Source organism: Pagrus major, chromosome 11, assembly GCF_040436345.1.
Source record: "Pagrus major chromosome 11, Pma_NU_1.0".
Taxonomy (NCBI): Eukaryota; Metazoa; Chordata; class Actinopteri; order Spariformes; family Sparidae; genus Pagrus; species Pagrus major.
Window position 1 is genome coordinate 20,984,411 of NC_133225.1, and position 12,604 is coordinate 20,997,014.

At 42.6% G+C, this 12,604-nt stretch overlaps 1 protein-coding gene across 1 annotated transcript in view; it reads right to left on the reverse strand.

Moving 5' to 3' along the window:
• ptprsa (protein tyrosine phosphatase receptor type Sa) overlaps positions 1 to 12,604 on the reverse strand; it is a 188,339-nt gene that overhangs the window by 33,117 nt on the left and 142,618 nt on the right. The window contains exons 19-26 of the mRNA XM_073476466.1: positions 10,696 to 11,289; positions 9,562 to 9,656; positions 8,974 to 9,224; positions 8,588 to 8,675; positions 7,216 to 7,428; positions 6,766 to 6,929; positions 5,130 to 5,141; positions 4,796 to 4,911 (exon numbers count right to left, since the gene is read on the reverse strand). Coding sequence (XP_073332567.1) covers positions 4,796 to 4,911; positions 5,130 to 5,141; positions 6,766 to 6,929; positions 7,216 to 7,428; positions 8,588 to 8,675; positions 8,974 to 9,224; positions 9,562 to 9,656; positions 10,696 to 11,289 — 1,533 coding nt within the window. The remainder of the gene's footprint in view (positions 1 to 4,795; positions 4,912 to 5,129; positions 5,142 to 6,765; positions 6,930 to 7,215; positions 7,429 to 8,587; positions 8,676 to 8,973; positions 9,225 to 9,561; positions 9,657 to 10,695; positions 11,290 to 12,604) is intronic.

Consider the following 12,604-nt stretch of genomic DNA (forward strand, 5'->3'; position numbering starts at 1 on the left):
CCTCTGATGCCCCTGCTGAGAAAACCCTTCTGCCAAGCCCCATATCAACGGTCATAGAGATCAGGGATAAGAAAATTGATTTGCTATCTCTAAGCTTTCATAAGAACCAGTTGGAAGGGCCCATTGACAGGAATGAGAAAGAGACAGAGAAGGGAAAACCAGCTTATGTTTCCTGGTGAAAGCTAACTCTGAAAGTTTCCTTTGTCTGCAGCTTGGTGCTGAGGCATCGGGAGTGAAAGGTGTGGAAAAGTGTCCACATTCTTTGCTGACAGCTGTGGAGCCAGAGCTGATGGGAGTCAGAGCTCTGAGGAGTGTGCTGATGGTTGAACGTCTTATCTGCTCTAGGAACAGTCCTCTGAGGCTGCAGCCAGCGATGCTACATCCGGGGAGACCCAGGTCTCCTCGACTGTTCAAGCAGAAAGGAGCCATCTGTGACAACATTAACCGGACATGTGGCAAAGAGATGCAGTTTGATGGGATGCTGCCAAACTTGTCCATCAAGAGAAGGAAATACGTTTTGCCAGGACAGAAAGCTGAAATCAGATCAACAGGGTAGCACAGGGATAAGGAAGGATCACATCGCCCCAAGACGGTGACTGTGGTCCAGAAGAAACAGATAATTTGTTCCAGAGTGTGTGAGAAGTGAAAAATGGAAGGCAGGGAAATCTGTCTTGCGGGTAAAAATAAAGATAAAAAAAAAAATAAAGTTGTCTTTTTTCCTAAAATAAACTTTTCTGTTCCTTTTCCCCAAAAAGTCTGGTCCCAAAAACACAAAACACTTCCTCTTTGATAGTAAAAAAAGGAGGTAGGTCCTCAGTCCCAGTGGGAGCCAAAATGTGCTGCATTATTATTTTTTTCCTTAAAAGGAAACAACTAACATGACTAGTCAGCCTAATAACAAAGCTAAGCTCCATTCTGCAAAATAAAACTCGCTTGCTTTTCTGGGTTTACCTGCACTGATGTCTTAGTGAGGGGACGTCAGGCCAGTGCCGCCAAATGAGTGCAGAGAGATGAAGACATCGAACATCCCCCTCTCCCTAATTGATTTGTGACAATGACTAATTAAACCTAGCGGGGGGTGCTCTGATCCACTGTCTCCAAACGTCATTCATCACAGCGGGAGGGAGGCATGTCTGATTATGTTTATGTGTTACGTGTGTGGCGTGTGTGTTTCACGAGAACTGTTTGTGAGGGGGAGGCCACGGCTGTTGCAGTTGTTGCTGTAATCTGGAGAAACAAGTCGGCTGCTGATGCATACGAGTGACTGGCTGCTGTCCGTGGGTTTTTGCAATCGTGTGATGCTCTCTGCAAGAAAATATTTGATTTTTACATGCTCAAATGTGGAAGTCTTGTCTTCTGACAGAATTACGGGGGCGTGAAGAGCCATATGCAATGCTGTTTTGGAGGGGGGAGATAAAGGGAGACACAGATGGAGACGGCATAAATAGGAAATATATCACAGAGTGAAAATACGTTCACCTGTCTTTTAATTTGCAGGAGAATTGTTTTATTTTTTGCTTGAATGGTAATGACGTGAATTACTATCACTTAGCAAATTGGGGAATATCAAAATGATTGGGTGAAGATATATATGTTTAATGTATATATACTGTAAATATATATTGCCTGACGACCACCAACTCTTACAGTTTAGCGGCTTTTTTAAGGGCAATAGTGGGAAGAGAGGAGTACAATGAGAAACTAAGAGAAAACTAAATGTGAGACACGGAAAGAAATCAGGGAGGGAGAAAGAAAAGACTGAGCACTTCAAGCAAAAGGGGTGGGGGGTGGGGGCTTGGTTGTAGATAGATAGTAGATATCCACTGAGCCGGCTGCTTCATTACTTTGGCCTCATTTGCCAATTAAACCCCAGGCACCAATGAAGATAATGACAAAACGAGCCACTCTGCACCCCAAGGAGTTGTGGGATGTCACTGTGAGGCTGTCACATGACCTACAGGCTTTAAAACACAAGCACACGTGCACAACGTACACACTCTTGCAAAAGCATTAGCCAGGTTTAGCTTATAGGAAGCCTCATCAAAAACATATTTCTTTGTTCCCCAGCACTAGGGGTCACCGAGCACACATTGCCGATGTGGCATATGCTCTGTTGGATTGGCAAGCTTGGATAAGTGCACTGGGAGTGTGCTCATTTGAACAATGGTCGCTATTAGCTGATGGGGATGTTCACGAATGCTCACCGGCCCACTTAATTGGGCTAAAATGTCCATTCAAATTAAATTCCCCGGGTGCGGAGATAACAACTTCGCCCAATCCTGCGGGACAACAGCAGGGCTGTCGAATGCGAATGCTTGTCATATATACAGAGACGTCTCAGCATGTATCGGTGAATGTCGTGTAAAAGAGAGCAAGAGATTATAACAAGTGTTTCCATTATTTAAGGAAGGGGGAGGACGGCTGAGGGCACAATGGAAAGCGCTGGAAGTTAGGGAGACAAATAGCAGGAATGGCCATTATACCCTTGTCATTACAGAACCACTGATAGGCCTCTGAATACCAAGCCAGATAAAGATGAGGACAGTAAATTGAACTTCCACATTTCTGTCTATAAGTGGGTTTGTGCATGTCCTTTCATCCTCGTATCTCTCTTCTCTCATGTGAAGAAGTTAGTGTTTTTTTTTCCAAGACACAAACTCAGGCAGCATAACTGGGCTCCCAAAGAAGCTGAGGAAACGCTCTCCATTTTGAAATCCAAGCCTTTTGATGGAGCAGAGACTGGCTGTGGATGACAGATGGATGGCTGAGAGACAACAAGGCTAGGAGACAGAAAGGCAGGAGGCAAAAAAAGGGAAAAGAAGCGATGGAACGCACAGGAAAAAAAAAGTGCAGATGTGTTTTTTCTGCCTCTGGAGGATTTACTCCTTTTCTGTCATTTGCTTGGGCCGGTACCAACAATTCATTTGAAATAGGTTCCTCACAATGCAGGTCTCAGTCCTCTCTGTCAAACTGCTTGAAGAGAAAATATAACTAAACCATCAAGTGGAAGACTCATGATAATACATGATGCTTTGCTAGAAGTAACTACTGAGACAGCAATCAGATTTTTTTTTAACTTTTGTTCACCAAATCCTCTAACCTGGCAGGATGAGAAGTTTCCAAAACTGGTCAACAAACAGCTACTTTTACGTCATGTCACATTTTACAAATAGAAATTAACTGAACCAAACAGAAAAAATCTGGTTAATCTCCCCCTATGACTCATTCCAGACAGAACAAACTGTGGATGCCAACATATTCTAAACTGCATGAGCCTTATTAACAGAAGGACAGACCGATAGATAATGGGTCTGAAAAGGAGGCGGGACGAAGATGGAGAAGCCTTAGAGAATGAATGTGGGATTGAATGTGCTCTGCTGTTAACACTAGGCTTTAGCTCGGATGAAGACCAGACAGAAAGTGAGACAAAAAAGGAAACAGGTAAAAACCTGAGAGAACTCCAAAGCAGGATTTGTTTCCAACATGAAAATATGAATTTTACTAACAACAGACATCATTTGTTTATTCCTAAATTGTTACATGGGGACATGGCAAACACATAAATATGGCTTGCAGGTAGTTATGAAGGCACATAATGTCAAACAGAATGATGTGGGAGCAGTTCATGGGCATCATTTATGCTGCTGCATAAATTTAACTTTAATTTGCATCATTTGGGAATCGTTAATCTCTGTGTGGGCTGTCTGCACGTGTGTGCCAATGTTATAATCTACTGTTGCTACACATGTATGTTGTTTGTGTATTACAAAAACAAAAGCACACATTTATGTTTCGTTTTACAAGAATTAAAACATTTTCACTGGTGTCAAGAAGGAAGGTCTCCTGCAGGTGCGTGTCCTTATTTGCCCACAGTAGTATAATGCAGCAGTTGGCCAAAATGAGCTTTTAACAGCCAGTAACCATGTTTTTGGATTAGAGCTGCTGCTAATTAACACATGCCAGAATTTAAAATTTGCTTTCCGTTTCAGTAGGTTCCAAAAATAAGGATTTTGTAGTTCCTGTAAAACTTTGTTCTTTGCACGATGAAAAGCTTCTGAAATAGCATTTAGTCTGTTATAGCCAGTGAAACACGGCCTCCATTCCAGCAAAGGGAATTAATTACTATATAGGTAAGTACTCTTTCTTGGTAAGGTCTGTTTCCCAATAAAACCTATAGACTGGGCTAATGTTGTACTCGCCACTGTCATTGCAGAGATAGCAGGCACGAGCACTCTACTGGAAACAGTCTTAGAGTGGAAATCCAATTAGACCAATGAAATACAAGACTTAGATGGCTTTTTAACAGGCCAGCTTTTATAAAACAATCAAAAGTAGTTGTTTGGATGTCTTAATGAAGAACATTAAATGCCACTAAACATTAAATGTTACTATCTCAGTAAAAGTCTTTTGCAATGCAGAGCTACTTGTGTTTCCACTTATTTATTGTTTTTCTTGGTGTTGAAAAAACAAACAAACACTTGACTATGTTTAAAACTGTGTCAAGTGTGTTTAAAAATGTCTGTGGTCAGCATAATATTATATTAAGCATTTGTGAAAAATAGGAAAATATGACCCATACAGTAAAATAACACATATGTCTGTATAAAATGTTTTACAGGCTTGTACGTTTCCTTCTTCACATCTTTCATATTTCAGAACAATCTGATTTTTTACGAATGTGTGTGCCAATGTGGACAATTATGGCCAGGGTTAGGATTAGGGTAACCTATATATGTTGTTCAATTTCACAAGGAAACTGTTCTTCAGTGTATGTGTGTGTGCGTCCTTACTGTACCTGGAGTTTGGAAGTTGATGCGTCTCATCTCCACAGGGTCTGTAGGATGGTGGGGTGTAATGTCCGCATTGTTCAGCAGACATTTTGTGCGTGGCTCTGACTCTTTCCTTTTGCGACTGGGAAGTAAGACAAACACAGAGTAGAAAGAGGGGAAGACGTACAACAAAAACACCAGAATAACTTTGAGTGAGCAACAGCTGAGAACTGGGGATCTGAGAGCGGTGCATCAAGTACACAAAAATTCTCCCTCACTGATTAAAAGGCATGTTTTTTTTGCTGAGGCAGGCTACTTTCTCTCCCCCTGTAAATGCAGTAAAGTACGGCTAAACCTTACCTGTCAGGTTTGCTGTTTCCAGAGAAAGCAATAGGAGTCAAATAAATATATAAAGATGGCAAAAACACAACACACAAGGAGAAAGGGAGAAGGGGGAGGCAAGAAGAGAGATAAATCAATAGAGAGCAGTTTAAAATTCACAGGGGTCGCTGCTGGGCTCGCAAAACGCGAGATAAAGCTCATCAGCATTTGGCGGAGGAGTGTGCATGCGTGTGCATGTGTGTACATGTATCAGTGTGTGAGAATAACTGAGTCATCGATGAAACGTGCAAGTAGGGGCATACATTCATGAGCCTGTGTCTGTGTGTCTATGTATGTGTGTGTGCTAATGTGTGTGCAGATACAGATGGGGAAGGGGAATGTCAGGGCCAAGGGCAGACCCGGGAAACACTATTCACCAGGGAGAGATGGACGGGGAGATGGGAGTGTGAGGAGGACAGAAAGAGAAGAGAGAAAAAAAGAGAGAGATCCAAGGAGAGATGTTACTCTCCCTAACCACCAAGATAGAGGTAAGGCAAGGTCAGACAGTCAGGGATCATCTGACAGTAGCAAGCTGTACTTGTGTTGCTAACACGAGCTCGAAAATAATTCAGGGAACTTCCCTGTTATGTAGGGTGACCTCTAACACCACTATTCTGTTGGGATTTGCACTGAGACTAAAAGCTACAACCAACTGTAAAACAAGGCGGGAATATTGACTGTATACGTACGATCCAAGGCCCCAGGACACTGTAACAGTAAGACTTGTTACAGGAAGACAGCTGCATCATATAAGGTTCATTATTTTAATATCCAACACTAGAAAATATGGCTACTCATTCCTAAAAAATGTCAATAGCACTTTAACTTATAATGGTTAAAACGATTAGTAATGACATTGGAATAAAGCCTTTATAGGGATTTATTATTTGAAATATATACCTCTTTCAAAACATATCTGTGACAGCTCCTGATTGGTAGATTGTACCATCTTATGTCCAATTATTGAGCACCATCTCAAAGAATCTCCTCCTCTCTCCTTTCTCCAACCCCCTCACTTCCCACAACCATCTTTTTCACAAGAAAAAAAAAGAAGCTCTTTCATATCCACATGCAACAATGTTGTTGTGTTGTTGTAGTCTTTGAATATCATGCTGCTATGAATACAAAATAAGCCCCTTTTTCAACATGCTCCCTATCATGCAATTATTTCCCAATAGCCCAATTCCCCAGTAACACTGCAAATAACTGGTTCAACATCAAATGACAAGGAAATCTTTGTTGTGTTTTGCAGGATAAGAACTTTCTGCAAATTAATCTAATTTAGAAAAAAACGTGGCTCACAGTTGTATTGCTTGTGTAGACCGGTGGGTGGAGCGAGACACTCGCATGCAAAGTTAAAAAGTTCAATTCTCTGTGTATCTTACTGATAAGAAGATAGTAATATGGGTGGAAAGATACAACTTTAAATGTATTTCCATATATGATGCATTTTATAATGGCCACTCAGTACAAAATGTCAATGACCTGTATACCTGCCCTAACCCTGAGTTTTATTTTCTATCATTTGAGGTTGAACAATGTTATTATTACACTGTAAAATCCACTGCATCTGCCACAAAAACAAAACAAAACTAATAATCCAAAACCAACTCACTTTTTATACAGGAGAATGGCAATGACGATGCAAATGATGAAGACCACAGCCAGGACTGGGCCCACCACCCATATGAGTCCATCACCAGGGTCTACTGGCAGGGCGTTCACCACCAGCTCAGGAGTCGTCACTGTGTCGCTATAAGGGCTGGTTGCAAACATTTTCTGAACAGAAAAAAACAGGTAGAAACACAATCTAGGTTACTTCATGATGTATGTCAGAGATGAATGAAGGTCAGTGCATTGAACTGAACAGAGAACCTTTACTAACCAGCATAAACTGAACAAAAATGTAAATACTGAGTGAACTGGATTGAACAGAACCATATTAAATATACCTGATATGTGTTAGATTCAGATGAGCAAAGTGACTAAATAAACATAACTGAATAATCAAAGCCACAAACTGACTTAAAGTAAGTCAACTGAACTATGTTGAACTGTAACTCACTCCGGCGGTGGCGTTGAGTTCAGCCAGCAGGAAGAAGACATACTGGTGGCCAGGTTCAAGAGGCTTATTCTCACAGATGCTATGGCTGTGGTCACTTCCCACTGTGAAGCTGGTGGGCAGCTGCCTGAAGCATGCTGTGATGTAGGGCTTCCTCTGGTCCATCTGAGCCAGCTGACGACGTGAACGGCGCTTTGGGGTGACATCCCGCAACAGCTGATTTATGGGAAAAGGTATTAGTTCACCTTTCACTTATTATTTGTTCCTTTTTATATCGTCTTTGATTTTAGTATCTTCTGCAATATCAGTCCCAAATGAATTACAATATATTTCACAAGAACTAAAACTAGAGATCGACTAAGTCTGAGGTAATAGTTGCTAATGTTTTCTGATGCGGTCAAAGGTTTCTTTACAATCTGCAGCGTTAAAAAATGATTACAATAGGTCAAGAGAGACACATGCTGTCAATGATCAAAAGGGACGCACACAAAACAATTTGCAATCAACTCTTCCATTTTTCAAGAGAATATATTTAAATGGTTTCTCTTTCCAATAAAAAAAGTTACTCATTCATAATGATGACGTGACATTGCGTATCAATACTATACGTTGCATACTACATGTCTGCAATCTCAGTGAAAGAGTGGAGAGCAAAAAAGAGTTTGAAGCAGCTGTAGTGCAACATCAGCAACACACCAACTTGCTCGCTGTGAAGCATCCGGACTATGACCTGCTCAATAGAGCACGCACAAGCAAGCACATGGGCTTGATCGAACTTTGTACAAGGCAGCTGGCAGGGTTAAGTGCAGGCCAACTGATTTGGACATTCACGTTCACACATCCAGCTCCTCCGGGTGATGTCCGGACAATTTCGGGGTAGCAGTGCATGTGTGAAAGGGGCTTCAGATTCAAAGAGGTGCTAACTATCTGGCAATGTTCCATGTTACCAGGCTCCAAACCCCCCAACATCCAACCCCTCTCATTCACTTCTAACTGCAGATAGAGGCGGGCACTAAGCAGAGGGAATGTGTGTAATCCCAAATCCAATAGGGATGGTTGCTGTTGATCTGGCACCCAAGGTGACCCCGGGCTATGGGAAGAGTGGGGGAAGACTGTGTAATTCTCTGTTCTGCATGCTTGCGGGGGATACATTAACATAGCTGAGATGTACTTACAGTATGTCTGTGCTGTGTGTGCCCATGTCTGGTATATGCTATGTATGATACAATTTGCCTTGCACATGCAACTGTTAATAACTCAAACATGTGTTTCTGGAATCCCACCATAAAAAACAGTCACAAGAAAAGAGAACTTAACCTCATCACTCCTGGTGTGCCAGAATAACAACACAACTCTTGCTTTTCTAAAATCCTACCTCTTCCATGTCCATCTCATCAGGGTTCTTCAGGTTTTTGACAGTTCCTGTCGTCCTCTTAAGTGGCACCACAACCACATAGAAGTTCCTGGAAACACAGCACCAAAGTATTCTACTATAAAATCATAATAACTCTATTTTGATACTGGACAGCATTTTTGGTGAAAACATCCACCCCAGAGTTGACAGGAAATTGAAGTGAGAATCCAATACCTGCAAATGGGTCGAGCAAGGATCAGAAGGAAATCCTAAGCCCTTCCATTTCAATACATCTTAGACCCCTTGAGATTTCAATCCATATCACATCAGATCTCAAGCATCCCAAGACTTACACCTAAATACGTCAGACAGAGCTCACAGAACCACCTTTCAATCGCTATACTCACTTGACATCTTTGCTATCGACCGTTGGGAAGGTAAAAGTGAGCATGTTGTCAGACTCAGCATAGATGTCCTGCTTAGGTTTCTTGACCAGAATAAGAGGCGCGGTCCTGGCGATCACACGGTGTCTTGGCCCACCGTCAATGCTTTCTTGGCAGGTCACCCTGAACTCGTAGGTGGTGTTGTGCTTCAGCCCAGTGATGAGTACCCTCATCTGCTTGGCATCCACATCCATCCTCTGACGGTTGTACTCAATCTACAGTTCAATGGATAGTTCAGAAGTTTAATTGCTAATTGGTAAGAGGGGTAGTTGGATATATGATCATTTTGGTATGTCAATAGATCGGTGGTTGAAGTGACATGAATGGGCAGGTAAGGACTAAAGTAAGACTAAAGTAAGACTGGACATGCATATTGATGATTACATGGGTGAAGGGATAGGTATGTTGGAAATTAATTTGATTAGTGGTATTGGGGAGTATGAGGCAAATTGCTCTAGTGTATAATCAAGCCAAAATGATGAAAATGAGCTCTAAATTTAAAGGATTGAGTGGGACAGGTGAAATGATTTTTTTGTCCTACATTAAACTCACCGTGCATCTGTATGGAGACCGGCTTTCAGAAAACTTCCATGCAAGGACCACTGTCGTCTTGGTAGCCCACTTGACAGTGAAATTCTTTGGAACGTCTGTTGAGCGGAAGGAAAAAAATCCAAAACAAAACAAAGACAGTGTATCAGTGAATTGAACATGTAGAGAAACCAAGAAGAAGAAACAAAAGAAAGAAAACTTTAAAAGAAAAGCTGTTGTTCCCCTGCATCGTTCCTCTGGGTTGGAGAGTGAGTGTAACGGTGAGCTGTGATTGGCTGTGAGAAGGGCAACGCCATTGGTTAGGACACACAGCACGTAAGACTCATGGACAAAAAAACCCATGGAGCACAAGGGTGCGTCCACTGGCTAGCACTCGTTGGTAGTGCCAACCTGTCTCACCACTCTCTTTGAACCCATGACCACTTGAGGATTACCAACTGACCCATGTGGTCTCAGTGCCAACTGTTCCTACACCTCTACTGAGTCTGGGTTGGCACTGCCAACGTGCTACCAGGCGGGCATAGAGACAGACCCAAAACACATCATGCCAACAGTCCGCAGCAGTGCATCTGGGGGATGCCATGCTACAAGCTGTCCCGTTAAGGGACAGGGGAAGGGGAAAGGCGGAATTAGGACAGGAAGGGGGTTAGGAAAGGAGGTATATCTCAAAACAAACCCAAAACCAAAAAATAAAATAAAGAACCAAAATCAGCTTCCTTTCATATCATAATAGTCTAAACATATTATTGGAGTGACTGGTTTGACTGAGGTCCTACCTTGCTTGAAAACTGGGGATGTGAGATGGCATTGGCTGTGCGAGTGTGCTAGGCAAACAGTTGCAAGGATGACTGACAGGAGTGTCTGACCAAACAGCACTTACCTTGAAATTCTAGGCTGCTCTCCTCTTTCTCAAAATGACTGACTATAACTTACTGACTTGAGTTTTACCTTGTTTGGGTTAGTGAAGTGAGTATCCACGGCAAACAATTTTAATATCAATCTTTTGTCTTTCTTGAGGAGTGGAGGTGGTTGAAGGAGGGGGTGGGGCAGTTTTCATTTTTGTGTTGTTGCAAATTGTTTTTAGCCAATTTCCAACCCCCTGCCAACCGGGTTGGCAAAGAAATACGCAAGCCCTACCTGTTGGATCAAAGGCCACCGTCCGATACTGGATAGGCGGGCTGTAGGGCCCTGGACCTACACTGGTGTGTGCACGTATTTTCACATCGTATGCTGAGTTCGGTTTGAGGCTGTTGAGCACATAGCTGGACAGGCTGGGGGGCAGGTGGAGCTCCCGTGGTGCTCCTCCGGTACCCGCTTCCTTATAGGCCAAAGTGTACTCTGTAATTAACCCATTCCTCTCTGCCAGCACTGGTGGAGACCAGGACAGCTGCACTGAGCAGCATGTTACGTTGGATCCCTCTGCAATTTGAGGGTATCCTCCTGGCGTATTCTCAGGCACATTGAGTTCCACCACAGCCTCTTCCCCAAAGCCCCCCCTACTCTTGGCTGAGATTTTAAAGAGATAGGTGGCCCCTCGGTGAATGTTGACCACAGAGTATTGTCTTTCTTGTGGAGCAAATTCAAGTGTAGCCAAAGGAGCGACATCTTTCCGCCCAAACTGGAGTCGGTAACCCTGCAGGTCCATGCCATTGGTGAGGTCTGGAGGATCCCAGCGTACCACAGCTGATGTCTCTGAGTCCTGAGCCACTGACAGATAGGGCTGACCAGGCACTGTGTAGACAAAGAAAAATAAATCTTAAATTCTGTGCTTTCCAGTTATATAAAGAAAACAGTATACTACTGAAGCATTAATTTGGCTGTAAGAAAAAGAAAAGACATTGACTGCCAACCACTGAGACTCACACATGTTCAGTGACGAAGTAAATAGAATGTACACTCAAGAGTTTCATTTGAATTTCAGCCATCCATCAGATAAGTGCCAAACAAACAGAGTCAGGTTGTGTTGAGGGGAGATGTGGATGATCCTCAGAGCCTCTAAATTCTCGTGTCATTGCTGTACTCATTACCATTTCATGATACATGTAAGCTCCAGCCCAAATCATTTCTGTACTGCAAAGCATCACTAAAACTTTAAGCAGAGAACAGTGCTTCTTTCAGCTGCAAGAGTCATCTCTTGTTGTAAAATGAATGATCTACGCTTGGGGTCTAGACACCATTCTTCAGAGTGGCCCACTTTTGCTGCTCTTATGGATGACACACGTCTCATCTTAACTCTCCTTTTAAAGCCCCATCAGTGTGATAGAGGCAGCAGCAGTTATGGGAAGCCTTCAGTTCTCAAGTTGCCATCAAAGCTTTGTGAGAGATGAGTGAGGCTGATTCGCACTTGAGCCCTATCTCTCTGTCAACAGATTCTGCCTTGAGTCTCACATCCATGTGCCTCTTTTCTCAGGAAAACAAGGCCAGGGCAGATAACTGGCAGCAAGGGTTACAACTGCATAAAAATACAGACTTTCATTGATTTACTCATTTCCAAATACTTGTTACACTGCTATACATAATTTGCATTAAAAATTGACTGCATTGGGGTGCCCCAGTAACTCAGCTGGTGCCCCCCATGTACATAGACTGTGTCCTCGCTGAATTGGCCCAGGGTTCGAGTCAGATCTGTGGCCTAGCTCTCATCCCATTTCCTGTCACTCTTCAGGAAAAGCCATGAAAAGGCCCATCAAATAATAATCATCATAATAAAAAAAAAAACCTAACTGGATGAATAATATAGAGCAGGTAATAAAACACTGTCAATTTATTTACCGTTTCCAATGTAATTTCATGCCTCTAAGTGAGATTGTGAAACCATTGGTGAGAAGATTGGCTATCTCTGTATATTTCTGATTCAAAAAGCTTGCCAACTGGGTCGGCAAACTGGGTCGGCAGCAAATTGGTTGATCCTGGCAGTGTGAGCTTTCTCAGCATAAATTAAAAACGCTGAATAAGCTGAATTCAAATGATTAACTCTAGCTTAATGTGCAACATACATTTCATCATGTGTCTTCTAAGTTGCAGCTTCTATTTGAGCCTCAACACA